Source organism: Ammospiza nelsoni, chromosome 30 (assembly GCF_027579445.1).
Source record: "Ammospiza nelsoni isolate bAmmNel1 chromosome 30, bAmmNel1.pri, whole genome shotgun sequence".
In the NCBI taxonomy this organism is placed as follows: Eukaryota; Metazoa; Chordata; class Aves; order Passeriformes; family Passerellidae; genus Ammospiza; species Ammospiza nelsoni.
In genome coordinates this window covers 181,617-208,945 of record NC_080662.1, presented here as the reverse complement: position 1 = coordinate 208,945, position 27,329 = coordinate 181,617, and the positions used below count along the sequence as shown (strand labels likewise).

Genomic DNA, 27,329 nt, shown 5'->3' with positions numbered 1-27,329 from the left:
CCAAAAGCCTGAGGTGCCCCAGAGCAAGGGGTTCTCCACGATACAGTGGTGGTCCCAGGGCATGGCAGAGGCCCCCAGGGCACGGTTGGGGTCCTGAAGCCGTGGTGAGAGTCACCAAGCCGCGATGAGGGCTGAGACCATGAACCACGGTGGGTGTCCCCGGGCCATACAAGGTGTCCTGGCCGTGGTGAGAGTTCCCCGGCCATGCCGGGGGTCCCCGGCCCGTACAGCGGCCCCCGGGCCCGGCCCCCCCCCACCACTGCACGCCGGCCGGCGCAGACGCATTGGGCCGGGATCGGAGGGCGTGGCAAAAGGGCCGTGGTGACGCGACGTGCTGACGCACGGGAGAGGCGGGGCGAGGCGGGGCGGGAGCGGCGGTCGGTGCCGCTGTCAGAGCCGGGACCACGAGCGGGGCGTACGGACACGCCGGTGAGTTCCGCGGCAGGGCCGGACGGTGGGGCCGGACCTAGCCGGGCGGGAGGGCCGGAGCCGGAGCCGGGGCTGCAGCCGGGAGCCGCAGCGGGCCGGGGGTCGCGCCGGCGGCCGCGCTGGGCCGGTAGCCCGCGGTCGCGCCCCGGTGTCCTTGGCGCCGCCCGAGCGCCTGGGAGGAGGGGAGCGAGGGGGGCGGGACTGCGGGCAGACGGGCTGCCCTGCGGCCAATGGGAAGGCTCGGCTGTTCTCTTCGGGCCTATAGACGGCGAGGGACGCGGAGCCCGAGCGGCGGCGGCGGGCGCTGATTGAGGGGCGCGGGCGGGGCCGGGCCTGGCGCTCTGTGGGGGGCGGGGGTCCCGCTGCTCCTTCCCGCGCGCCTCCCGGCGCCTCACGGCGCCACGGGCCCTCCGCGGGGCCGCTCCGGTCCGTCCACGCGCTCTGGGAATGCCGCCCGAGCTCGCGGCGCCTCCCGACATCACTGGAGGGCTCTGCTGGGCCGGCCTTGCAGCGGACACGGAGGGTCTGCCCCGGCCCCCGCCCGCTCTGAGGCCCTCGTCTGCCGCGGGCCCGAAGGTGCCCGGTGCTGGATCAGCTGTGTCTACAGCCGGTGGCGCTGGCCCCGCCGCTTCCTGGAAGGTGGAACTTGTGCTGTTTTCAACCTAGAAAGTGTTCCTAAGTCGCAGTCCTTACCAAGTACCCGCCATCTGGGCCGCCGTCCCCATCCTGGCTGCGGGTGGGTCACATTTAGTACTTTAATCTGCTTATTGGCGCACTCCAGCCGTCATCTGTTGTGGGCATTCCTGAGGTGTGACCTTTTGGTGAGGTTTGGGCTGTGGCTGGCTGCCTCTCCATATGCTCCTCAGGCGTCACTCCCAGTGTGACCTTTGCATTCCTGTGTGACCCTGATATCCCTTATCTCAGACTTGGTTTCCTACGTCCTTGCTTCTGGTTCTCTACTTCGATCTAGCTTGCAATCATCCCAGCTCCAAGCTTGCCTGTCTCTGTCCTAGGGTAGAAAGGCTCCTAGCTAACCTTTCCTGCAAGAGACCTTCAAAGAGCAGCTAGTTCTGCTCGCTTTGGGTCAAACTCTGGCATTAACCTCACTGTTTTCCAGAGAGGTCACGGGATGCTGCTGAGTGACAGCATCAAAACTGGATATGAAACTGGAGATGATGATGATGCTACTTCTGTCCTAAAGCTTTTTCCCTGCCATATGCATGCCTGTGCTCTGGCACTGGATTCAGTTGGCTCTCTGAAATATCATGGAATGCTTTGAGTGGGAAAGGATCTTAAAGATCATCCAGTTCCACCCCCGCCAATAAGCAGAGACAACTTACACTACCCCAGGTTGTTCCAAACCCCATCCACTCTGGCCTTGGACACTTCCAGGGATCCAGGGCAATCTGTACCAGGGTCTCACCACCCTCACAGGGAATAATTTCCTCCCAATATCCCATCTAACCCTGCTCTCTGGCAGTGGGAAGGCATTCCCCCTTGTCCTGTCATTCCAGGCTCTTGTCCCTCCTCAGCTCTCCTGGAGCCCTTTTAGAGACTGCGTGGGTCTCTAAGGACTCCCTGGAGCCTTCTTTTCTCTAGGCTGAACATCCCTGACTTTCTTAGCCTTTCAGAAAAATAACAGTGTGTGTTTTGCTGTGTAGATCTGATGAGGGTGAACTGGGAGAATCCCCAGTGCTGTGGCACTTGTGGTCCTGCACCTGCTGGCCTTTTTTGCCAGGTGTTATTGTGGGCAAGGTGGAAATGACAAGTGGTTCCCTTTATCCTATGGGTAAATCTGTCAAACACTTTGTCTGAATTCAGGTGACTCTGGGTCTTCCTCAGGCTCTTTGAACCAAAGCGTTATAGTTTGCAATGGGGAGTCTAGCCCCTGCCATGCTGGGCAGCCAGAGCTACAGAATCAGTGAATATGCTCAGTTGGAAGGGACTCACAAGGATCACCAAGTCCAGCTCCTGGCTCTGCACAGGACCATCCCAAGAGTCACACCCTGTGCCTGAGAGCACAGCCTAAATGCTTCTTGAACTCTCAGGCTTTGACCACTCCCCTGGGGCGGCTGTTCCAGTGTCCAAACATCCTCTGAGTGAAGAGCCTTTTTCTAATATCTGACCTAAACCTCCCCTGATGCAGCTCTCGGGCCCTGTTGTTGGTCACTACAGGGGAGAGATCAGTGTCTGAACTAGATTCAGCTGGAAGGCTGGCTAGCAAACTGCTGGCTGTGACAGTGTGTTGTTTTCTCTAGTCCCTTGTGAAATTTCATTTTAATCTGGTGAACCGTGGTAACTGCTTTGCCATTGGGCTGCTGCTCGTTGGACTGGTCTGTGCTATGGAAACCAGCCAGCTAGGTCACCTCTAGCCTTGGGTCTGCCTCTTGCAGGAGGAGCTGGGTGGAAAGGGCAGCTGCAAGAAGAGTTGCTCCAAGTGCCTGCACTTCCTTCAGGGTGATTTCCAGCGCTTTCCTTGGGCTACTGTGGTTGGTAGGATGTGTGTAAAACGCCCTGGCTGACCCCAGGCCTCCCAGTACATGCCCTGTGGAAAGCTGCAAGGTGGGACCTCTCCAAGGTCCCACACCAGCTCCGGGTTACTTTTCTGAGTTCTCTGAGCAGGGGAGAGCCCCTCTCTGGGTCTTTCACTTGCACTGATGTTCTTGGGTCTGGGCTTTTGAGGAGCAGCAGTCCTTCTTGGAGCCCAGTTCTCAAGTGCTTTGCACTACTCTACCCCTTCATTGCAAGCAATTTTCCCTGTACACAGTTTCTTACTAGCTTTACCCTGGTGCGCATCACAGCAAACTAAGAAGAAAACCTCAGCCAAGCAGAGTGGTCATAGAAAGGAAGCCTAGACCAACCTGGGAAGGAGAGTGATGGAAGAAGCTGAAATCAAGAGATGTGGGTGGCTTTGGTGTGCAGTGGCTCATTCGAGGCCGGTGTTGGGTACCCACCAAGCAGATTTGCATTGCACTGTTGTGACAGGGGAGGTGATGGTACCATGCTGCCAGGGATAGGAGAGGCAGACCTGGCCGTGCTGAGTGTACTGAGCAAAAACTGCATTTCCAAGCCATCAGAGACCTCGCTGTGGGACAGGCTGGATGGATTAATGCAAATTAAAAACTGATTCTAAGCTTGATTCTCTGTGCTCGGGTAGGGGGTGGTCTCTGTTCAGTGCTCTCCTGCAGTAATTAATAACCCACTTTTCTGTTCTCCCTCGACAGGAGCTTGCGTGAGGCAACAATACAAAAATGCTTAACTTAAGGACTTGTGCAGCAAAACTGAGGCCGTTGACGGCCTCACAGACTGTAAAGACAATTTCCCAACACAGACCGGCAGCACCCAGGACGTTCCAACAGCTCAGGTGCTACAGTGCACCCGTGGCTGCCGAGCCATTTCTGAGTGGGACTAGTTCAAACTATGTGGAGGAAATGTATTATGCTTGGCTGGAAAATCCCAAAAGTGTACATAAGGTAAGGATCAACCTTGCCAGGATGTCACCTTCACTTCTCTGTGTGTCTGAACAGTGGGTGCAGGTAAGTGCCACCTCTTGAGGAGTAGTGAATTCGTCACTAGGGGCTGGATGTTTGTGGATGGTCCTTCTGCCTCACTTTCCCAAAAGAAACAGCAGTGATTCCTGGAGCAAGAAGCAAGAGGAGCTTTTTCTGTTCAAGAGGAAACGCCGTGGGCTTGGGACATGGGCATCATCCTGGATCACAAGCAGATACAAGGAATGGCTTCTGGGAATCCACTTGCTGTATTTTTTCCATCTCTGGTGGCTCATCAAGAGGATTGATTCTGGAGTGGAGGATGGGAAAAAGGGGCATGGAGGGTATTCTCCACATCGTGACTGGTTTCCTTTTTGTCTCAGGCATGGGTGGTATTCTGTGTTGGGGCAGACATAGCTGAGCTTGGCTTTGAGCTTGTGTGTGTAAAGCCAGATTGCTGATCTATATACTTGGCCCCATTCTGGCCTTGTCTCTTGTGTGGACTCCATCTTGTTCCAGTGACCTGTTTACCAAGATTCCTTCCCAGCTCCTCTCTGCACTCCTCTGTCCTCTCTGCACTTCTTGATGGGTCCCCTGATGCTGAGCTGCTGTGCTCAGGCTGGGCTTGCAGCTGTCTCTGGTCATGTTGGCTTGCAGGCCATCAGCCTGTGTGCCCTGCCCAGGAGAGGAAAGTCCTGCTTCTGTCCTTGATGAGCATTGGCCTCTGTCCTGCCAGGTGGAGGATCAGATCCTAGGCTGGAGCTCTTGGAAGGAGTCAGGCTGTCACGGGGCCTGGCTGAGGTTTCTCTATCCCTGTGTAGCACAGAGACCAGCTGCTCCTTGCTGTGCTGTGTCCCACCAGGGAGGAGGGACACGTTCAGCTGGGAAGAGCTGGAGTGTCTTTGCTGTTGTCACCAAAAACCTCTGAGGCTTCCTGCTGGTGCAATGGTCCCAGCTGAGCACACTGAATTCATTTCCTCCATGTACATACCAGGGGTTTAAACTGCAGAACAAGTTCTTGCTTAAAATAGGGAAGATAAAAAGTAGGTTATTTTAGGGCATTTTCTGCATGGAATCCTTTAGCTGAGCTCCAGTTTTCAAGCCCGACGAGCAGAGTTGGATAGTAATAACGGTAAAATAATAAAAATTAGAGAAGAGTGGGAGAAAGAGGAGGTAAAGGCATGGTGGATGGGTGCCAGTGGGCTGCCACAGGGTCAGTCAGTGCTGCTTGCTCCTGGGACTGCTTCCCCTTAAAAGTGGGGACACCATCCTCCTGCCTCCATTTGACCAGCTTGGGTGCTTGGTACAGCCCACACTGTCTCCCCATCCCCTAAGCAACATGATGGGTGCTTCAGGGAAGGTGGCCAAACAGCTGTGGCTGCAGGTGAGTGCTACCTGCATACATCTCAGGTAGGTTCAGCCTCCCTAAGCAGCAGCCTTGGAGTTTGGGTTGAACTGGGTGACAGGGACACAGCTCTCCCTATGGATCTGTACATTAAACAGCCCTTAACACAGACTCTTTAACTTGCCAATGTTTGAGATTTTAAATAGAAAGAGGTTTGATGACCCCATCACCCTCAAAAAACTGAAGGTGCTTGTCTGGGTTGATAAAGGACATAGCAATGTGCATAGCATGAACCCATTGCTTGCTACTTGACTGCCTGCTCTCAGCAAAGATTAAATTTGCCTTACATTTGGTTCAGGATACTCCTCCTCCTCCTGCAGCCTTAAGTTCTGATGTTCATCATCTTCTCCCTGCTGGAGCAGGAGGTGCTGCCAGACCTGCAGACCATACCAAGCAGGGTTGATGCTTCTGGAGCCTGAGCTGCAGGTGGAAGCAGTGTCCCTTAGTGCCTGCGGTGGATGGGAAATGTCATCCCTCTTCCCTCGCTCTGCATGCCTGACCTCCAAGCTGAGAGACTGGGACATGACAGTATGAGCCCACACCCTTCTTCAGAAGCTGCATTTGGTAGAAGGTGCTGGTTTGGCTTGGTGAGCTGGTTTGGGATTGTTCTCAATAGAGGAGCCTGCCCTGAGCTCCACTCACAGAACTGAGCTCAAGATCCCTCTAAAGCCTGAACTGTCCTGGTGTGTGGCAGGCAGCTGGTTCACCAATCCCACCTTGCCAGTGCATGGAGGAGCACTGGGAAAGCCAGCCCAGGCTAATGCTTTGTGTTGCAGCTGTGGGACTGTCTAAAAATGCCCTGAATCTGGCTCTCTTGTACCCAAAATGTATATCTATGTATCTTATATCCTGTATGCATCTATACAGGGTATAAAAGTGAGTGGAGCACTCACAGAGCTGCGCCTTTGGGCCCAGAAAAGCTGCCACTTTTCTGGGCCATGGGCACACAAAAGTCAAAGGACAATAACCCCATGAATTTATTACTAGTGTTACCTTTGGCAAGTGCTGGATTATTACGTTCAAAGTTCTCCTTCCCATGATAAAGCAGGATAACTCTGATGGGGCAGCCTCTCCCATGGGAGGTGGGAGCTCCAGAGGCACCTCTGTGCTCCTCAGAAACCCATGGGATAGCCCTTGGACTCTCTTGAATTCACAACCACATCAGCAGGTTGAAAGCTGATGTCTTTATGGCCCTTATCACAGCCTAGCCTGCCCTGTGCCATCCAGACATCATTCTGTGGAGCAATAAAGCACTCAGTGAAAGTGCCACACCTTGTTTGCAGAGTTTAAAGTGAACTTTTCCTTCCAAAACAGAAGCTAATTGCAACTCCAAGAGAAATGAGTGGCAGAAGGGAGAAGGTTATAAAGGCAACACCCCTGGCTCCGTCCCTGTTCCCATCACCCCCCTCTGATATTGTCAGGTGCTCCTTTTCTCTTGCCTGTCTTTATTTGCCAGTACATTAACCAACCTTAAACTGTGGAGCAAAGTCTCCAGCCAGGTTCCTCTCCATCCCAAGGGCACAGAGCCCGTCCCTGGGTGCTTGTCCCTCCGTTTGCAGGAGCTGATGGCTTTGGGGGCACCCAGGAGCTCTGTGAGCCTGTGGAAGGAACAAAAAGCAAGTCTTCCTCTTTTCCCACTGGAATTTCCTTTAGCAGTCAGAACAGGGTTGAGTGTTTTCTGTCTTCCTTTTTTTTTCCCCTTGGGGGAGTGATTGTTTATCAGTAACAGTGTCAAAATGTTCCAGATCTTATTTATGTTCCTTTAGCATGACCTGTTTCTAAATTTATTCACCTTGTGCAGTCATGTGATGAGACAATGGGGTGTTTGGGTAAATTGGGACTGGAAATACCTTCCTGGGGCATGTGATGGGTGCTGCAACCGGAGGAGCTCCGGGGGGAGCAGCAGTGCTGGGGTGACTCCAGCAAAGGGCAGATTTTCAGTCCTTTCCACCCTGCTTCCAGGGGACTAAAACTGTTTTCTGCCCCAAACAACCCCTGATTTGAGGGTGCTTTTCTGCTTGATTTAAACTCTCTGAGGATGGCTGGGCTTTGTGCATCTCTGGTTGCCAAGGCTGTATTTGGTGCCCTCCAAGGTGCAGAATGCCAAGCTCCCAGTTGGTGGAGAGACCCTTGGGCTGAAGCCAGCATAAAAATCCCACAGGATTTGTTTGCTGTAGTAGCTTCCTGGGTCTGTGCTGGCACACAGCTGCTGTTCTGCTGTGCCCTCATCCTTTGCCATCATTTAGTGGCACATGAGATGAGGCACACACCTGATGGGAGGATGTGCGTTGGATTTAGTTTGGCCAGGCTCTCTCCTTCCCCAAATCTGTTGGTGCTTCTACAAGGAGACTGGTTAACTTGAGTTTGGCCTGGGATACTTCCAGACTTTTCAGACAGTGCTGGAAAAGTATGGCAGTACACCAGGTCTGTCCAGGGCTTTTTTCCAGTGTTCTGATTTGTTTTCTTAACACCTATAAGTGCCCATCTGCAAAGGGAACAGGAGCTGAGGAGGCAACTGCCTTGTTCTGGGCATGGGAGAGCTGGTATGGGAGTACCTCTGTAGTGCTATCATTGGTGTCACCAAAAGGATGGGGGAAAATTGAAGAAGAGATAGAAAAATAAAACATTGCTGGCTGGGGGCTGAACAAGACAGCTTATGCTGGGATTTAGGTCTCTGGCCATTCAGATCATGAAAAGAGGAAGAGGTGTACTTGATTACAAGGCAGAAATACTTTTCAGAAAATATTGGGGTATTTAGAGAGCAGTGGCCTCCCCTGAGGAGAAGGAAATGGGCTGGGAGTCCGGGCTGGGGCTTGCTGCTCAGAGCAGTGGTTCCAAGAGCAGAGCCAAGGGATGGGGTGTCACTCTGTCCTGTCCTGGTGCTACTGCCAAGGGAGGGGTGGCTCTGGTGTTGGCCTCATGCCTAAAGAAATAATCCAGATAGATGGGAAGTGGGATAGTGATGCAGCTGGAATAGTCGGAGAGCTTGCTCTTTTGTTCAAGGCAAGTGGGTGCTTTCAGCAGCAGCTGCATGGAGATGAGGTACAGAGGAGAGGCAGTTCTGTCCCCTGCTTTGGCAGTGAAGTGGAGACCTCTGTAACCTTGGCTGGAGGAGGTGTTTGGACTGCAAGTGAAGACCCTGGTCATCTCTCTTCTTTCCTTTTTCCTAGTCATGGGACATCTTTTTTCGCAACGCCAATGCTGGAGCTGCTCCAGGCACTGCTTACCAAAGCCCCCCTCCGCTGACCAGCCTCTCCACCCTGTCCCAAGCCCAGTCCCTGGTTCAGGCACAACCTAACGTGGATAAACTGGTGGAGGACCATCTTGCAGTGCAATCTCTCATCAGGGCATATCAGGTAAGGGGACTTTGTGCCGAGGAGGGTCACGTCCTTTGCAGAGGGGCTTGCAGGGGCTGAGGTGAGTGGGAGTTGGTGTGAATGATGCACATGTTTGCATGGAGATCATGCAGGATAGGAGCTGGGCTGCCTCATAGGAGCAGCTGATCTGTTGGGGCAGAAGCTCAGCTGATGCTTTACTGGACAATAGGATGATTAAAGCTATTGTCATCCAAACAGGGTGGCAGGGAGGGGGAGCTCGTCTCCACACTGTGTGGTTTGCTGCTGTCTGGAATGCTGCCCCAGTGCCATGGGCTCCTGCCATGCTTAGCAGTGGCGTGGAGCACCCCCCACCCTGCTTCCCTCTGTTGCTGACAGAACTTCCAAGGAAAGGAATGTCTCTTCAGTTAACTTGTTTTAATGATTAATCTGTGTTGTTGCTTCCAGGTCAGGGGTCACCACATTGCAAAGCTTGATCCTCTCGGCATTAGTTGTGTAAATTTTGATGATGCGCCAGTAACTGTTTCTCCAAACGTCGGTGAGAATTACTCTGCAAATTAATTCTAATGTAATTTAACTTTTTTACCCCTCCCTTCTTTTGTTTTTCTCTCCCTCTTGGTTCCTGTTCTCCTTTCCATTCCTGATGCATTTCATAGATTCGAGGGCATCATGTAGCACAACTCGATCCTCTGGGCATCTTGGATGCAGATCTGGACTCCTCCCTTCCAGCCGATATTATCACATCCACAGACAAACTGGGTGAGGGCTTTGAGAGCAGTTGGTGCTGCATTGCTTGAGCTCCCCTCTCTTTCACAGCTTCGTAGGTAGATTGCTTCACAGGCCAGGGGTCTGAAGTTTCCTTAGTAATGATCACTCTAAAATTGTGGTTGCTGGTAGCAGCAGTGCAGTCTTGCCACCCTCCGGCTGTCACTCCAGCACTCAGCTCATGTTTCTTCAACCAGTACCACCAATCAGTGTTATCACTGATCTTGCTCACCCAGAAGCAAAAACCCAGAAGGGCTGGAAGCAATTGCATCTTCTAGAAATGCAAAGCAGAGAGGTTTTTTGTTGGTGAGAGCTAGAGGTCTGTTCTCTCAGCTCCTCTTGCTGCCCTTGGGGACCCTCAGAGCTGGGGGTGAATATTCTGGGTTCATCTCAGCAGGGCTGAGGCTGCCCTCCTCAACTTCTAGCTTGCCCCAGCATCTGTAAATCCTTTAATTGCCCTTCATCCAAGATGGAGCTATGAGTCCCTACTGGTGATCATAACAAGGAAGCTTTGGGATGCATTCCTGTCCAAGTAGAGAGGTGAAAATTCCAATGTGTTTGAGTGAGAGCTGCATGAGTGTTGTACAGAAGTGTGTGTGGTTCCCAGGACTTGAAATCCTGATCTGAAAGTGCTTAAACCCAGCACCTCTCCATGTGCTTTAGAGCCGATTTCTGTAGTTGGCTACCATTCTCCTAGCCAGGATGAGGTTGCTGAACTCTGTCACCTCGCTGGTGCTTCCCAGGGTGGTTCCCTGGCACTCCAAGTGCTCCAGAGGCATGCTCGTGCTCCTAACGTAGAGTAGAGCAGCAGTGATGATTACTAACCTTGCCAATGGACACAGCCAATCAGAATGCACGGTGCATGTAAACCTTCTTGATTCCTTATTCATCTGCCAGCACAGGGACACCAGCCCTGGACCTGCTGGACCTTCGGACAGGATTACATGTACCAGGAGCGGTAGGGAAGGGAGTAGGTTTTGGTTGGACCAGTTCCCTGGATGATGAGGAAGCTGCTTCATCCCATAGTTTGGACTCTGACATGCTTCTCTGGAAGACCAACCCTTGGATGAACCTCAGGAGCCATCCAGCTCCAGCTGGGAGTGTGTCCTGTGCCTCTTGCCATTTTGATGGCAAGAGGTGGGGAGATGATTGCTGTGAACCCAGCTGTGGGAGAAGACACATGTGCTCATAGTTAGCATTGTGAGGAAAGCAGGAAGACTTTTTAGGTGAACTTAAAGCCACTCACCATGGCCGTGTAACTCAGTTGTTACGGTGTACAGCTGTAACAACATCTGAGGGAAGCAGTCCAGGCTCCATTTTTCCTGCTTCTCCAGGGTGAGTTGCCACAAGCCAAGCAGTATGTCCCAGTGTGGCTCACAGTCAAGCATTCAGGTGTAGATAGTCCATAGGCATTTGCTGGAAGGAACCTCAGCATGGGATCTCTTGTGTATGAGCAAGCCCTTAAGCTTAATCTCTGTTCCTTTGTAGCTTTCATATTAAAATGAAAGCCACAAAGGAACAGTGGGTAGCGGTGTTGATTTGCTTCCCAGGAATCCATGAATTCATAGAAATAATGAGTCCTGGGAACAAGATATAATGGTGGCAGCTGCCAGCTCATGCTGGGGTTGTGTCTCATGGTAGAACCCCATACTCATGTGGCTAGATCTCAGCAAAAGACTTTGTTTAACTTGCTATAAGTATTATTTATGCTGAGTAGATTTTCCCTTGATATTCTTGGAAAACCTCATCTAGTCAATCCTAGCTGTAACTGAGTGAACTTAGCTTGCAAATAGTGTTCAGGAAGTGGGGAAGGAGCTGTGGTGGTGCAGAAGACAGAACTCTAGCTGGGCCTAAGGTTGGGTGTTGCCTGCTTGTGGCAGAAAAAGCCAATATCTAAGCAGATCCTGCTGTCTTTTTGCTTTGAAGGAAGCACTTGACAGGGTGGTTAATAACAGGACTGGTTTGGTTTTGAAACTTGGAAACAGTCTTGTTTCTTCTTTCAGAACAGCAAAGTCCTTTAAAGGTCAGCTTTTGTGGTGTGATCACAGTTGCCAACAGTTTAAGTGGCAGTGCTGTGATTCAAATGAGTTGGATGGTTAATCTCAGAAATTGATCCTTCTTCTCAACTGCCTTTTGTTTAGCAACTGGTTTGGCTCTGGTTTGGAAGCTCTCTTTGGATTAAGCAGTGTGATATCTGGGGAAAATGTCAGAGGGAGAAAACCTGCCCAGGGCTACTCAGTCTGAGCAGTGGTGGGGCCACTCCTTGGAGTGGAATTGGAGCCACCCAATTCCCCTTTCTCTTGTCTTTTCTATTTAAAAAAAACCAAGTAATCTCATCCTGGTCTTTCACTGCAGCTGGTCTGGCATGGTAAGTGTGTAAAACAAGGACAAGATGACTACAGGAACTCAGTATGACCCTGAAAATAGAAAGAAAGAAGCACACTGAAATCTGGATGGTGTATGGAAGGCTGTGTGTGTCTAAGTGTCTGTCTGTCTGTCTTCTCCCCATGGAAGGCAGCTGCCTCTGCCTCATGCCAAGGGGAATTGATGGAAATCCTCTTCCAGCTCAGGAAGAGATAGGCGAGCCCCTGCACGGACCTGGGCTTGAGGTCCTCCCACCTTCCTGTTCCCCATTTTGGGAAAGTGTCTGATTTTCCCTGCTGACCCAAATGACAAGTGTTTCCAAGGCCTTTTTGTAACCTAGGTGAGATTGAGGCCCTTGGATCACCTAACCTAGCTGGGCAGGCAGCTCTGGTGCTGCATGTTTGCCCACTGTTGCAGCGTGCTGGCACTCCTGCCTGCACCAAGCATGCTCCAGAGAGGCGGCTGTGCATGCCTGCTGTGTCGCTGTCTTCCTTAAGAACTGCCTGCTTGTCAACACCCCAGTCTCCTCCTCTGTGCAAAGGCAGCATCCTTAACTCCGTGGGTTGACCTTGAAATCCTCCCAGTAGCATGAGCAGAGCAAACCCTCTGGAGCAGGTGTTGGTGGGAGGCAGCTCCCAGCTTCTGCAGAGGGTCCCACCTCCCTGTGATGCAGCTTGGCAGGATGCTTTCGGTCGTGGCAAATGAAGATGCCAGGCCACCCTCTCTTCCATCAAGGTGCAAGAGGAGAGATCTCAAACCATGCAGCTCAACTACTCCCCAGTGTCTGATACCCCCTTCCCCTCCTGCTCCTCTCTCCTCTCATCAGACTTCCCACCAAGATTCCTTTTCTGCCTAGTGTATAGTCATCCTCCATCCCTGCCCTTTTGCCTCTGACGGATTTTGCCTGTATTTTAAATACTGTATTTTTTTGACTTGTGCTTTCCATGACTAGTTTTCACAGTTCCAGATTTTTTACTAACTTTGACTGCATCTCTCTGTCTTCTCCCTTTCTGCATTCCCCCTCCCTGCCCTCCCCAGACCTCGCAGTGTTCAAGGAGCGGCTGAGAGTGTTAACAGTAGGAGGTATGCAATTAATGAGCCCTTAACCCTCTGGAGTGCAGGACTCTCTTTGAATAGGTTATTCTGGGCTTGAACTGAGCTGGTAAAGTGGACCCCTCCCGTCTCCCACCACTCCTGAATTTTGTGGCATGTTTAATTTTTAATTTCTACTCAAAGTCTTGATGTAGGTGTGTGGTTAGTGACACTTTGTCTAGTATAAATCCTCAGTTTGAGCCTTACTGGCCTTTTCTATACTGTGTTTGCATGCCTGGCTTGCTAGAGTATGTTTTGTTATGAATAATAATTTTACAAGGCCTCAATCTCCCTCATTGGTTCAAGACTCCTAAAAATCCAAGCTGTCTTCTGCTGGTTTTGTCACAGGGAAAATTTGGCAGCTCATCTCTTGTCTTCCTCCATCTGATGGTGTTGCTGCCTATAAATACCGAGTGTTGTCAGAGCTGTCAGGCTGCAGCAAAGAAGAAGCAAAGATGCTTAGATGTCCTGAAACTCCTTGTAAAATCTGATACTCCCCAAAGTGTGCCAGAGTGTCTTCAAAGCATCACAGCAGAACAAGCCAAAGCCCTGTGGTGCATGTCTGCAAGCTTCAGCAAATTACTGAGGATTCCCTGGAACCCTTCAACAGGCAGTTTGTGTGGGATGCTCCTTGCTGCCTCTCTCTGGGATTTCTGTTTGAATGGGAACCAAAGAGAAACCCCAGAGACATGGGGCCAAAGTCTCGACTCCTGTCTCGTTCAGTGTTCCTAGGCATATCTCCGGAGCAGAGCGGCTGGGGCCTGGCTTCATTCCCTCTCCTGGGACTCCAGTGTCCCAGGAGCAGAGGGGATGAACAGCAGTGGCAGCCAGGAATGTGTTCCACGTTTCTGGACTTGCCCCTCAAGGCTTCACAGGAATGAGCCATGACCAGCTCTGTCATCATGGAATCACAGACTGGCTTAGGCTGGAAAGGGCCTTTCATACTGCCCAGTCCTCTAGACCAGGTTGCTCTCCAAGCCTGGCATTGAACACTTACAGGGATTGGTTGTCTGCAGCTCACTGTCCATTCCTGACCAGACAGCAAGGGATAGACTTTTAACATGAAGTTCAAGGAAGGGGCCAGCTCAGGAGGGGCCAGTTTTTGCCTCCCATTCCCCCGAGGAAGGTGGGTTACACTGCTCTGCCATGCTTGGATGGTGTTCCCCATCCCCACTTTAAAGGAACAGGTCCTCTAAAAGCTCCCTCTCTAAAATCTGGGGTCCTGGGCTGGTTTGGAGGAAGCTGGGAGGAGTGGTATGTGTGTCTACTGCAGCTCCTGCCCTGGGGTTGGGAAACACCTTGGGACCAGGCCCGGTTGGGAGTTCAGGAGGGATGATCAGGAGCCTGAAAAAGGGCTGTAGACCGACTCCTTCATCCACGCTCCTGCTTCAGAAGGGTCACGGGACTCTCCAGTTCCTGGACCTGCTTCTGCCTTTCTGCATTGGTTTAGCAAGGTCAGCACTGTCCCTCCTCTTCTGTGCCTCAGTTTCCCCAGAGACAACCATGAGCTTCAGTGGCTAGAGAGGCACCTCTGATGGCTTTGGGGTACAGCGGGACTCGCCTGCAGCCCTAAATCCCAACCTCCAGTTCTTGAGGCCTGCTTGGCCCCTCTCCAGGCCCAGCTCATCTCCCCACAGCCCCATACCATGAGTAGGAGCTGCCTCCAAATCGTCATTTGCCAGCACCAGAGGGTGGAGGTTTGCTGAGCAGAGCTGGGCAAAAGCTCTAATTAAAAAGCTGTTGGTTGGGGTGAAAGGGTACCTGCGCAGCCGAACCCCTGAGTGGCTGCTGGCCACCCTGCTCCTGGGTTGAGCTATTCAGGAGAGTCCATCAGAGCTCTGTTGCCTGTTCTCTTTCTTGCTTCTCTGTCTCTCCCTCCTTAGGGTTTTGTCTGTTTGGTTGTGTCTGTTTTAACTGTTTCCTTCTCTGCGTTGACTCTCCCTTTTTAATTCCTGCCACATGCCGACACCTCTGGTGTGCTCAGTGACTCCTCAATTCCCGTTTCTTTTCTCTCACCTTTGTTATAATTTGTTGCGTGTTTTTTGTGTTCTTGGGGCTCCAAGCTCCCTGACTCACCCTGGATTTTAATTGCCCATTTCCATGCATATACATTGCTTTGTGGTTCATTTCCTGCGGTGCCTTCTTAATAACTCATTGTTTGGTGTTCAATGTCTTTTTGTTTAATTATGGCTTGGTTTTTATCCATATAAACCTCCTTCATGTTTATTATTTTTTTATGCTGCTTTTTTTTGTCCCTTCCCCACTTCTCCCAAATGTACCTGGTCCCTGTGTGACGGTATCCACGTCCCTCTTCCTTCCTTCTTTCTCTTGCTTCTCCCACCCGTGACAAATCCTGCAGGCTTTTATGGTCTGGATGAATCTGACCTCGACAAAGTTTTCCACTTGCCCACAACCACTTTCATCGGGGGAAATGAATCGGCTCTTCCACTCCGGGAAATCATCCGTCGGCTGGAGGTGAGAAGGGCGGGGGTCTCACCAGGTCTGTGTGCAGCCAGGGGCTGGGGCAGAGCAGTTGTCTTTGGAAAGTCCTGGGTCAGCCTGCACATTTCAAGATTTTCAGTTTGGGAACTGCTTCTCAGCACTCGCCCCACTCACAAGAGTCACCTCGAGTAACCTGCTTAGCTGTGATTGTCTCCAGCTTTCTGCTGCATTGCAGCAACGCACTTGGTTTGCCTGAGGTGGAGCAAGCCCCAGGCAACTGGATACTGCCTTTTTTGAAACCTCTCCAGCTATGCTTTCCAGTTTGAAGCAGCAGCTGGTGCTTGCAGAGCACAGGAGTGGGCTGGAGGCCAGTGATTCCCTCTTCAGGCACTGCAGCAGTGTTGCTGTCCTGCATGGGTGTCCTTCAGAGGGTCTTGGTGCAGGTTTGAGACCCCTGGGGCTGGGACTTCCAGCTCATACAGCCAGTTCCCCTTTTCTGCCAAATTTCATCCCCTCCTGTGCTTGGACTGATCTCAAGCAGCTCTCAGGCACACTGCTCAGATGGTCTCTGCTGAGACTAGTTGATCTTAGAAGAAGCAAAACGTTGCCAACATCTTAGGCCATCTGCAGGAATGGGCTCCTCATTGTGGGAGGACCTTCTGATTCTCCCCTGCCCTGTGATATGGGATTTTGGACTGCTTACATGGTGGTGCCATGGAGAGGGAAAATCTCTCCTCTGAGGTGGATGTAAAGGATTTGAGGGACTGATTGTGGGCCCCTCCAGGAAGGGGAATTAAACATCTTGATGCTGGGTCATGTGCTGGCCTGCAGCATCCTGGAACATGTCCTGCTACATCCCTTTTCCTGGGAATACAACTCAAACAAGGCTCCTAAAGTGGGGCTGTTGCAGGGCTGGCAGCTGGGTTCCCCCAGGACCCCCTCCAGCTGCCAGGCGTGAGGGTTGATGTCTCTGCTGGCACAGAAAGGCTCTTTGGCTGAAAGGGTGAAGGGGGAAATGAAGAGCCCTTGGCCCTGTGATCCAGTGGGGCTACAAGTGCCAGTCCTTTGGGGGTTTGAGGTGTTGAAGCCCTGGCTGTTGCTTGATGGCCCCACCTTTCCCTCCCTGTTGGAGCAGATGGCATACTGCCAGCACATTGGCGTAGAGTTCATGTTCATCAATGACCTGGAGCAGTGCCAGTGGATCCGGCAGAAGTTTGAGACCCCAGGCATCATGCAGTTCACCAATGAAGAGAAGCGCACGCTGCTGGCCAGGCTGGTCCGCTCCACCAGGTACTCTGGGAGGGCTTCACCTTCTCCATGTCTTCCCCAGGAGGTTTGCTCCCAGCCAGAGTGATGCAGTCACCAGCTGAGTCACATCTTGACATCATCTGTCGCCTTTGTGAGCAGGTTGACGCCACTGAGCTGCCAGTCTGGCAGGCTCGGGTGCTGGCAAACAGCCTGAAAATGTGGATGATCCTGAAAGAAAAGGTCTAAAAATAAGGATTAAGTGCAGCATGGTGTTGGAGTGGGGGGAAATGGCCAGCTGAACTCTGTGGGAAGACACTGAAGTGACTGTTGTGTGCTGCATGGTACCAGCTTGAGCATCAGCCAGTGCTGTGGCTCCCTTGGTGCAGTCCCTGTCCGTTCCCTGGTTTCTGCCCTCAGTGATCTCTCCCTCCCTTTGCCTCTTAGGTTTGAGGAGTTCCTCCATCGGAAATGGTCTTCAGAGAAGCGTTTTGGTCTGGAGGGATGCGAAGTGCTGATCCCAGCCTTAAAGACCATTATTGATAAATCAAGTGAGAAGGGAGTGGATTATGTGATCATGGGAATGCCCCACAGGTAACCTTGCCTCTAGCCATGGTGCTGCCTGGTGCGGGTAGAAGGTGGGGGGGATGCTGCTGGGGTTTGCTACTGGAGGGCACACTGGTTTCTACCATCACCAAATTGATCTTGGTTAGTGATGAACCTCAGCTGGAGAGGTCAGGCCTTGGCTGCTCTCTGCTCATCAGGATCTTTCCAGCTTAGTAAATTCATTTGGAGAGTGGTGGTGGCTTGAGGTCAGACCTGGAATCATGCTGGAATTCCAGCACCTACCCACTCTGGGGCATCTCAGCAAGTATGTAGGATGTGGTGTTGGCCAAACCATCCCTGTGCTGAGGGATCTTCAGACTCCTCCTGGTTTGTCCCTGTATCTGGGTGACCCCACAGCCATCACAGGAGGTGTGGCCTGTGGCAGTGGGGGTTGTAGATCACCATCAGCACTTAATGGCTGTAAGCTGTGGCCTTGCTTTTGCAGGGGACGCCTGAATGTTCTTGCCAACGTGATCAGGAAAGAGCTGGAGCAGATCTTCTGCCAGTTCGACTCCAAGCTGGAGGCTGCTGATGAGGTGAGCTTCTCTCCTGCCTGCAGCAGGCTGCTGCTGCCTGCCCCTGAGCACTCCCCAGGGGCTGTGGCTGGATTGTGCCATTGCTTCTGGTGTCACTCAGTGGCACCGGTGTTGCATGGATTTCCATGTTGCGAGCACACCTGGGTCATGGGAGCCTTTGTAGAGCTGCCAGTGCTGGTCTGTCCTTGCCTGTCCTAGGGGTGACATGTGCCATTGTCTCCAGCACAAACTTGGCTCTTGGCAGCTCTCCAGGGCATGAAGCAGCCTTGGGGTGTTTGCTTAGGGTGGCCAGGAGCAGAAGTTTATTTGTGCCCCTGGTCCCCATCTGGGGTTCTAAAGCAGCTCCAAAAGCAGCTCTGTCACTGCAATAAACTCATGCTCCAAAGCTTCTGCATCATAAGCTGGGATGATTTGGTTTTTGGGAAGCTGGGCTGGGCTGGATGGATCCTGCCATGACCTTCAGTGGGATTTCAAGGTGAGAAAGCAGCAGCTTGGGACCTCGAGGTGCCCTGATGGGCTGCCTGGCTGCATATTGGGAATGGTGCATGGCCATGCTGCTGCAGTGTGGGTAGAGCTCAGGCAGGCGTTACCTGTTATTCAGGGTCTTTGCCCAACCTACCACACTTGCTTCATCCCCCACACCTTCAGCTGTGTTTCGATGGGCTGGGTGCATGTCTGAAGTTGGCAGTGGTTTGGCACCTGGCACAGGCTTTCCTCGGTGCCAGTTCAGCTCCTGCAGTGAGTGCCTGCTGCACTGTGGCAGTACCTGCAAAAAATGCCTCCCTCTTCCAGCCTTGAGGTCAGCACTCCTCTGTCTCCTTCCATGCCCCAAAAACCACTCATGCCCTGGGGTGACTCTCTTGTCCCCTCCACCAGGGCTCTGGTGATGTGAAGTACCACCTGGGAATGTACCACCGGCGGATTAACCGCGTCACTGACAGGAACATCACCCTTTCCTTGGTGGCAAATCCTTCTCATTTGGAAGCAGCTGATCCTGTTGTTCAAGGCAAGACTAAGGCAGAGCAGTTTTACTGTGGGGACACGGAGGGGAAGAAGGTGAGTGCTGCTCAGATGTGTGTAATAACGTGGCCGAGGCTGGATGGATTTTGGTGGAGACAGGCTGGTGGGAAAGTGAAGTAACTTGTCTGCTTTCTGTTTGATGTGCCACTTCCCCTGCTGTCACTCTGACTTTGCTCCCCATCCTTCCCTTCTGTTTTTGGAGATAACTTTGGGAGGGGCTTGCCCACCCTAGGTTCCCATTGCTGCTTTCTTCATCTCTGAACTGAGCCGGGCTATGGGCACAGCAAATGCACAACCCCTGACTGGGAGACAGGGACATGAGGGGAACCCCAAGGCAATGCAGGCACCACACCTTGGAGGGCTTGGCAGCAGGATCTCAGTGTGACTAGAGATAACCATTCCTGGGACTGGGAAAGTTGGAACTGGCAACAGAAGGCAGTTCTCCATACCCCGGTGGGAAGGGGCTGTGGGGAGCTGTTTGCTGTGTGATTCATTGCAGACCTGTCTCCAATCCTAAGAAGTGGAAGAGTGAGATCCAAAGTGCTTCCCTCCCTCCTACACCCCAGGCGCTGGATATAAATAGACTGATCCTGTCCTTGCCTGGCAGGCGGTGTCCTTAGCCAGCCCCTGGGATGGTGACAAAATAACATCAGTGGCCCTGGGGCTTCTGGGCTGAAAGTGTGAGAGAACAGGGCTTCTTTTCTTCTTCCCCCAGTGAGAAAAAGGCTTTGCTTTGGGGTGTATGTATTTGGGAATGGGATTGCTGCCCAGCTGGGGCATACTGGGTATTGTTTTGCTGTCTGCTCAGGGTGCCCCAAATGTGTTGCCCTTGCTGGGGGGTGGGGAGCTGGGAGCTGGTGGCCACAGTCTCTGCCCAGTGGTGTGTCAGCTATGGCTGACTCCCCTCCCATCCCCTGGGAAAGCACTGGATGTGTTAATGAGCAGCTCTATGTCATAAAGGTGAAAACTCATAGGGAGGAGAGCTGGGCCCTTTCCTGGTGGTGTCCTGCTCTCTGTCCCTGATGACCACCACGGCTTCCCCTCTCCCAGGTGATGTCCATCCTCCTGCATGGAGATGCTGCATTTGCAGGGCAGGGCATTGTGTACGAGACATTTCACCTGAGCGACCTTCCCTCCTACACCACCCACGGCACTGTCCATGTTGTGGTCAACAACCAGGTGAGGAGCAAACACCCTGTGCCTGTGGGTCCCTGGCAGAGCTGTTGTTGCAGGCTCTGGGGCAGGGAGTAGCTAGAACCAGCAGCAGCTGTTTTCCTGCCAGTGTTTGTGGTAGGAGCCCTAACCTGGGGTCAGCAGGGGGTACTTCTCACCCAGCTGCTCAACAGCAGCAGCTTTTGAGCCCAGTCTGGTGCAGAGGTGATACAACCTGATGCTCAGTGTGTGAGTCTGACAGGGCTGATCCTGTCTACTGCGACAGAAACCAGAGATGTTTCACTGGGACCAGCGTGTCCCCACAGCTGCAGCAGGTACCCAGATGTGCCACTGTGTCCAGACACAGCAGACAGGCAGCTTGTGCATCTGCAGCCCAGCTGCAGCAGCTGAGCTGCCCTTGGAGCTGTGTGACAAGTTTCCTGGAACACCAAAGCAGCTGTCTCATGCTGAGCCAGCTATGATACCAGTGTTCAAAGAAGGAGCTCATATGAAAGCTGTATCCTAAATGCAGTTGTTACCACTGTGGTTATCCGTCTGCCCTCACTTGCTACAGATTGGCTTCACGACAGACCCGCGGATGGCGCGCTCCTCGCCGTACCCCACGGACGTGGCGCGCGTGGTCAACGCGCCCATCTTCCACGTAAACGCCGACGACCCCGAGGCCGTGGTCTACGTGTGCAACGTGGCAGCAGAATGGCGAAGCACCTTCCACAAGGACGTGGTGGTGGATTTGGTAAGGAATGTGGCACAAGTGCCTGAAGCTGGGACTCAGCCAGGGATGTGCTTGGGTGCCTCCTGGGCTATTTGGGACCCTCCCTCACGTGGCCTAGGTAGCTCCCAAGTGCTTTTGGAGCGGGAGATCACAGGCAGGCATCTTTCCTTTCCTGGCAGGTTTGTTACAGGCGCAACGGGCACAATGAGATGGATGAACCTATGTTCACGCAGCCCCTGATGTACAAACAGATCCGGAAACAGAAGCCAGTGTTGCAGAAATATGCAGAGCTGCTGATTTCCCAGGGGGTGGTAAATCAGCCGGAGTATGAGGTACCATCTGCGGGGCCTGAAAGGGGAAACTACTTATGTGGTTCAGACCTGGGTGTGAAGGCCCACGTGGGCCTACAAGAACCACGTTCTTGTGCTTGTAACCTAAAGGTGGCAGAGCTGTGCTGGGGTTATATTGAAGTGAAGGGAGACGACCATCTGATTGATGAGCATCGAACTCCGATTTATTGATCAATCAGCCACTTTATATAACAGTGTTAATTAACTAAATGCATATTGCAAAATGCAAGCTCACGATAGGTTAACAGAGAAAACTCTAACCACTCCTTTTGTTTTACAATACCTATGATTGTTTATTAAAAACAGGACTAGTGTTCCCACTGTGATATGAAAAGTTCCCAAAACTTCCATATCTGTTCCCAGGAAGCTATCTTTTCCCAGAGAGCCCAAGGACAGAGTGTTTTGCTTGTTATGGGAAGACTGTCCGAGAACCTTATTGTTTATAAAGTGATGCTTGAGAGAGCCTAATTGTTTATAGAATCAAGCCTGGGAACTGCTTTACAACTACCTTTTACTTTTCTCTCAACTGTATGCCTTCATGGCCTTTTTCTTTAAGCCATGCTTGAACCAAACTCTCCACAGGGTTGGGTGTGCGCTGCAGACCTGGCAGCAATGGAGTTCAGAGCCAAGGCTTGTCTTTGAACTGTGCCAGCTCTGAAAAGTGCAGGAACATCTAGTTCAAAGTTCACCCTGTGATCAGTGTGGAACAGGTGATGCAGCTCTGGGCCACTGCAGGCAGGTCCCAGTGCTCAGGATTGCTGTGGCCACGGGTATCTGGGTCAGATCCTGTCCTGGTTCTGCTGCTTGGGCAGCTCACGACGCAGAGGTTCCACCAGCCCTGCTTGCCCTGGCACCACCTTTCAGCATCAGTACAGCTCTGAGCATAGCAGATCTATGCCTTGGGGTACAGGGCTGTGGCTGTGCTCTCTGAGGCTGACTGCACAGCTTTGGGACTTCTATGACGGGGACCACCTCTGCCTTCCAGCACCCTTGCAAGCTTACCAAGGTCCTCAGGCTCAACACCCTTATTTGGAGATCCCCCATTAATGTTTTTCTGCCTCTTGTTTCTGCCTTTCAGGAGGAAATTGCCAAGTACGATAAGATTTGTGAAGAGGCCCATGCCAGATCCAAGGATGAGAAGATCTTGCACATCAAGCACTGGCTGGACTCACCTTGGCCAGGTAAGGCAGTAGCGGTGATTGGGAGGCCAGAGCAAGGCACCCGGCCTCTCTAGATCCATGGCAGAGATTTTCTAGTAAGCCACCCCACAGGGGAGGTTAGAGGTGCTCTTCCCCTTCCTGGTGTCCCTACTTCTGCTTGAGGGTGTCCGTGTCCTGGGGTCTTCCCACAGATCTGGCACACCTGATGGTGTTTCTCCTTCTCTGACAGGTTTCTTCACTTTGGATGGGCAGCCCCGGAGCATGACCTGCCCTTCCACTGGCCTCAATGAAGAGGACCTGACACACATTGGCCAAGTGGCCAGCTCGGTGCCAGTGGAGGATTTCACTATCCATGGAGGTAGGAGCTTGTGAAAGCTGTGCCAGACCTGGGCATTTGTTCCAGAGAGCTGTGAGATAGGGCTGAGATGTGGCCTGGAAGGTAGGGACATACTGGACTGCTTCAATATGGGTGGGCGGCGGGTCAAGGGTGGGGATCCTCCCCCTGGGTGCTGCATTCTTGAGACACTGCCTGGAGCTTTGGGGGCCCCAGAACAAAAACTGGACCTGTTAGAGCAGGTCCAGAGGAGGCCTTGAAGATGATACCAGTGCTGAAGCCCCTGTGCAGGAGTTCCTAGATAGCTAAGTATGTCTAGCCTGAAGGAAAGAAGGCTCCAGGGAGACCTTAGAGACCCTTCCAGTGCCTAAAGGAGTTTGCAGAGAGATGGAGAGGCACTTTGCACCAGGAGTACGGAGTGACAAGACAAGTGGGAATGGTTTCCCACTGCCAAAGGGCAGTGTTAGATGGGATATTGGGAAGGAATTCTTCCCTGTGAGTGTGGTGAGGCCCTGGCACAAGTTTCCCAGGGAAGATGTGGCTGCCCTGGAATTGTTCAAGGCCTGGCTGGACAGGGCTTGGAGCAACTTGGTCTACTGGAAGATGTCCCTTGTAGTGCAAGAAATCCCTATGGCAGGGGTTGGGCTGGATGATCTTTAAGGTTCCCTCTCACCCAGACTCTTACAAGAATTTGTTAATGAGGGAGCTGTGGGTAAGGGAAGTGAACCAAGGAACAGCTCTTCTTTGGAGCTGATCCTTCCCTGCAGCTCTGCTTTCTTCATCCATGATTCATGCCTCCAGAAGAGGTGAATCCATTCCTCTGCCCATGGCACTGTCAGTCTGTCAGTCTGTGGGCTGGTTGTGGAGCAGAGCTGGTGTCCCTGGAGCTCTGTCCTGTGCTGGCTGTGAACCAGCTCTGTCCTGGCAGGTCTGAGCCGTATTCTGAAAACCCGTGGGGAGATGGTGAAGAACCGGACCGTGGACTGGGCCCTGGCAGAGTATATGGCATTTGGCTCCCTGCTCAAAGAGGGCATCCACATCCGCCTGAGTGGCCAGGATGTTGAGAGGGGGACATTTAGGTAAAGCCCTGCTTTGGAGGCTGTAAAGGCAATTCCACCCCTTCTGGGAGGGATCCAAAGGCTGATGATGAAGTTACTCTTCTCCCTTTTCCAGCCATCGCCACCATGTCCTGCATGATCAGAATGTGGACAAGAGGACCTGTATCCCCATGAACCACCTCTGGCCCAACCAGGCTCCCTACACTGTCTGCAACAGCTCCCTGTCAGAGTACGGTGTCTTGGGTGAGTGAGTAGGTCTGTGCTCACTGCCCAGGGTGAGGCCGCTCTGGAAGGGTAACCCAGCCCTCTCACTGCTCTTCCATTCCTCAGGATTTGAGCTGGGCTTTGCCATGGCCAGTCCCAATGCCCTGGTGCTTTGGGAAGCTCAGTTTGGGGATTTCCACAACACTGCTCAATGCATCATCGACCAGTTCATCTGTCCCGGGCAGGCCAAGTGGGTCAGGCAGAATGGCATTGTCCTGCTGCTCCCACACGGCATGGAGGGCATGGTAAGGACTCCTCTGGCTCACCCTGAGGTGAAACCCTGCACAGCAGTGGCGCTGCTCATGATGTGGCAGTGCCTTACTTGGAGTTCTCATGCTTGCCTTGGCCTGCAATGACCATCCCCCTTCTTGGTCCCCGTAGGGTCCCGAGCACTCCTCAGCCCGCCCAGAGCGATTCCTGCAGATGTGCAACGACGATCCCGATGTGTTCCCTGTGAGTGGTGGCCCCCATGGTGGTGTGGTGCTCAGCCTGGCCCTCCTGTGCCCTGGACTGGGCTCGGTAGAGGGCAGCAACACCCGTGTGGGCTTAGCACAGTGGGAACCAGTGGCAGGAGGCTTAGGATGCCTTGGTCTCGTGCTGGCCGGAGGGTTTGGGGAAAGGGTCTGAACCTGGTGCCCAGGCTGCACCTCCACGGAACCTGGGGCCATGGCATAGTCCAGGGGAGAGGTGGCCCTGAAAGTGGAATGAGAGGGGGTTGCTGGCCACCCCCATGGCCAGACTAAGGTGGAGGGCACAGCCCTGGAGCCTCTCCCAGATCTCTGTGGGTCTCTGTGCTCGGGAGAGTGAGGGGAGGGAGGGAGGGAGGGCTGGGGCCTACTCTTCTGCCTGCTGCTGGAGCCACAAGGCCAAGAGATACTTGTGTTTCCTGAAATCCCCTCACCCGTGCTGGCCAAGGCAGAAGCTGGATGACTTTGATGTGCGTCAGCTCTATGAGTGCAATTGGATTGTCGTGAACTGCTCCACTCCAGCCAACTTCTTCCACGTCCTGCGGCGCCAGATCCTCCTGCCCTTCCGCAAACCGGTCAGTGCCAGCAGCTCCGTGCCCAGCTTGGTGCCCAGGCAGGGCACTGTGTTCCTGCTGGGTGTTTCCCTGGACTGGGACTGGGCTGGGGGCAGCTTCTTCCTGCACCTCGGGCAGCTGGCTGCTGCCTGGCCAAGGACCTCATGGTGCTCAGGACTGGCTTGGCACTTGATGTGCAGCTGCTGTCTCGTGTGGGCTGCAAGGGCTGTGTCCCCTTCCCAAACTCCACGGGGAGGTCAAGGCTGTTGGAGCCAACAGACACTGCTACATACCTACCTCAGCCAGTTCCAGTCAGCTCCAGCCATGGGACAGGCAGGTCCCTGGTAGCCCCTCTGCCTCTTCCCCATGGGACATCCCGACTGGGATGGTTGGTGCTGTCGGGAATGGATGCCCAATCTGGCAGAGCACTGCAGCTGAGTGAGAAGCAAACCTCTGGCAGCTGCTCCCTTGCTCAGGATGGCCAGGGGAGGGCAGACAGGGGAGGTGTTTCTGGCAGGGCTGACCGCCTTGCTCTGCCTCTTCTTCTCCACTCCAGCTGATAATCTTCACTCCAAAGTCGCTGCTGCGCCACCCCGAAGCCCGCTCCAGCTTTGATGACATGCTGCCAGGTACAAGAAGTACAGAGCTGCCTGTGTGCCCCCCATGCTGCTCCGCAGAGTGAAGGGCAGGAGTCTGTGGCCTTGGGTAAAGCCTGCCTGACTGCAGCCGCCCCATGCTGGAGGCTGGCTGAGTGAGGCCATGGCCTTCTCCTTGGCACATCAGAGCCTCATTAGGACTGAGCCTGCCACCCTTGGGAGACTTGGCTCCGTGGGGCTTCCTCCATGGGAAGGGATTTGACAGCCCCAAGTGGCATGCGATGGTTTGTGGTGGGAGTTGTTCCTGGGTGAACTGACTCTGCCTCTCAGGGTCCTGGCAGGGGCTGGCATGGGATTTGGGTGCAGTGGCTGCTGGCACAGTGCTGTGGCTCAGGGTGCTGTTCTCTTTCTTGGCAGGCACCCACTTCCTCCGTGTCATCCCCGACAGTGGCCCTGCAGCCCAGAACCCCGAGCAGGTGAAGCGGGTGCTGTTCTGCACCGGCAAGGTGTACTATGACCTGACCCGCGAGCGCAAGGCCCGGCAGATGGAGGCCGATGTGGCCATCACCAGGGTGGAGCAGGTGAGCAGCGTCCTGCCAGCACCGTGCCTGCAGGCTGGGGGTTCTGCAGCCCCTGAGACACTGCCCCACATCTCCTGTGACACCACTCTCTGCCCCCCGCAGCTCTCCCCGTTCCCCTTTGACCTCCTCCAGCGGGAAGCCCAGAAATACCCAGCTGCCGAGCTGGTGTGGTGCCAGGAGGAGCACAAGAACCAGGGTTACTATGACTATGTCAAACCCCGCCTTCGCACCACCATCAACCGTGCAAAGCCTGTCTGGTAAGGATGCAGGGGCTGGCTCAGAGGCTGGGAGGGAGCTGGTCGGTACAGACCCTTCTCATGGCCCACCTTCTCCCTGGCAGGTATGCAGGGCGGGAGCCAGCAGCTGCCCCTGCCACTGGCAATAAGAAAACCCACCTGACAGAGCTGCAGCGGCTCCTCGACACGGCCTTCAACCTCGATGCCTTCAAGGACCTGGCCTGAGCGCCGGCGCGGCGCAGCATGCTCCTCTGTCTGTCTGTCCGTCTCTCTGTCCTTCGCTCGCCTCCCCCCCTCAACTACAGATCTTGTCAACCCCATACTGGTGCCTCGAGTCCTTGTCTGCCTCATGCCAGGGTGGCTCTGGTGCAGCCACCCTGGGGAGCATGAGAGTCTGGGGGCTGCCTGCTGCCATGGTGGGTAAGACCCATGGCCCCCCAGAATGTCTGCTCCCTGGGGCTCTTCTCTGGGGGTGTCCTGTACCCCACAAGAGGGGCTGGTCCCCACAGCTCTTCTACTGTCCAGTGCAGTGAGTCAGGTTCTTCCCAGTTCCTCTCAGTCTTCGACTTGCCCGTGTGCAGCCACTGCCTCTTGAAGGCAGGACATGGGGCATGTCCTGAGGGCCCAGGCAGGTGTGAGTGTGCTGTGCCCATGTCTCAGCTTTGCCTGTCCTCGGGGAGCATGTTCTTCCCCTCTCATCCCCCAGCTCTGAGGCCCCACAGGGACAGACAGGGCTGGTGCTGGGTGCCGTGTCCTCTCATTGGAGATCCTGAGTGGAATCGAGGGAGGTGATCTCCGGAACGGGGCTCATTGTTGGCACCTCCCGAGCCCACCGCGTCCTCCCGCAGGAGCCCTTGGGGGATGGGGGCGATAGGGCAGCCCCAGCTGGGACTCGCTGTCGGTGTCCCCCGAACCCACCGCCGCTTTTCGGGTCGGCAGGTCTTTCAGTGCAGGGGTGAGGTCGGGGTGTACGCGTGCCACGCCCCGCCGCATCCCCCTGGCCGCGCAGTCACACACCGGCTCGCACACGGTGTCCCCGCGCGCACACCGGTGCCAGGTGCCACATGCCCGCGCGTCTGGCGGTGCCGCCGCTGCGGTCGCGCTCCTCACGCACACG

The 27,329-nt window shown here is 53.8% G+C and overlaps 1 protein-coding gene across 4 annotated transcripts; it reads left to right on the top strand.

Moving 5' to 3' along the window:
• Positions 1-351: 351 nt before the first annotated feature.
• OGDH (oxoglutarate dehydrogenase) lies at positions 352-26,532 on the top strand. 4 transcript variants are annotated; one of them, XM_059490742.1, is made up of 24 exons: positions 352-429; positions 3,654-3,902; positions 8,493-8,678; positions 9,314-9,416; positions 12,825-12,869; positions 15,238-15,353; positions 16,456-16,610; positions 17,013-17,159; positions 17,617-17,707; positions 18,584-18,763; positions 19,778-19,906; positions 20,454-20,633; positions 20,792-20,944; positions 22,041-22,143; positions 22,352-22,480; positions 23,385-23,535; positions 23,630-23,757; positions 23,845-24,023; positions 24,160-24,231; positions 24,698-24,820; positions 25,356-25,428; positions 25,813-25,976; positions 26,079-26,233; positions 26,317-26,532. In XM_059490742.1, exons 2-24 carry the CDS (start codon positions 3,681-3,683, stop codon positions 26,435-26,437), a joined length of 3,105 nt encoding a protein of 1,034 aa, XP_059346725.1. In that variant the 5' UTR covers positions 352-429; positions 3,654-3,680; the 3' UTR covers positions 26,438-26,532. The 4 variants fall into 4 exon arrangements, with proteins under 4 accessions (XP_059346725.1, XP_059346721.1, XP_059346723.1 ...); XM_059490738.1 differs by lacking the exon at positions 9,314-9,416 and adding an exon at positions 9,105-9,195; XM_059490740.1 differs by lacking the exon at positions 12,825-12,869.
• The last annotated feature ends 797 nt before the right edge of the window (positions 26,533-27,329 follow it).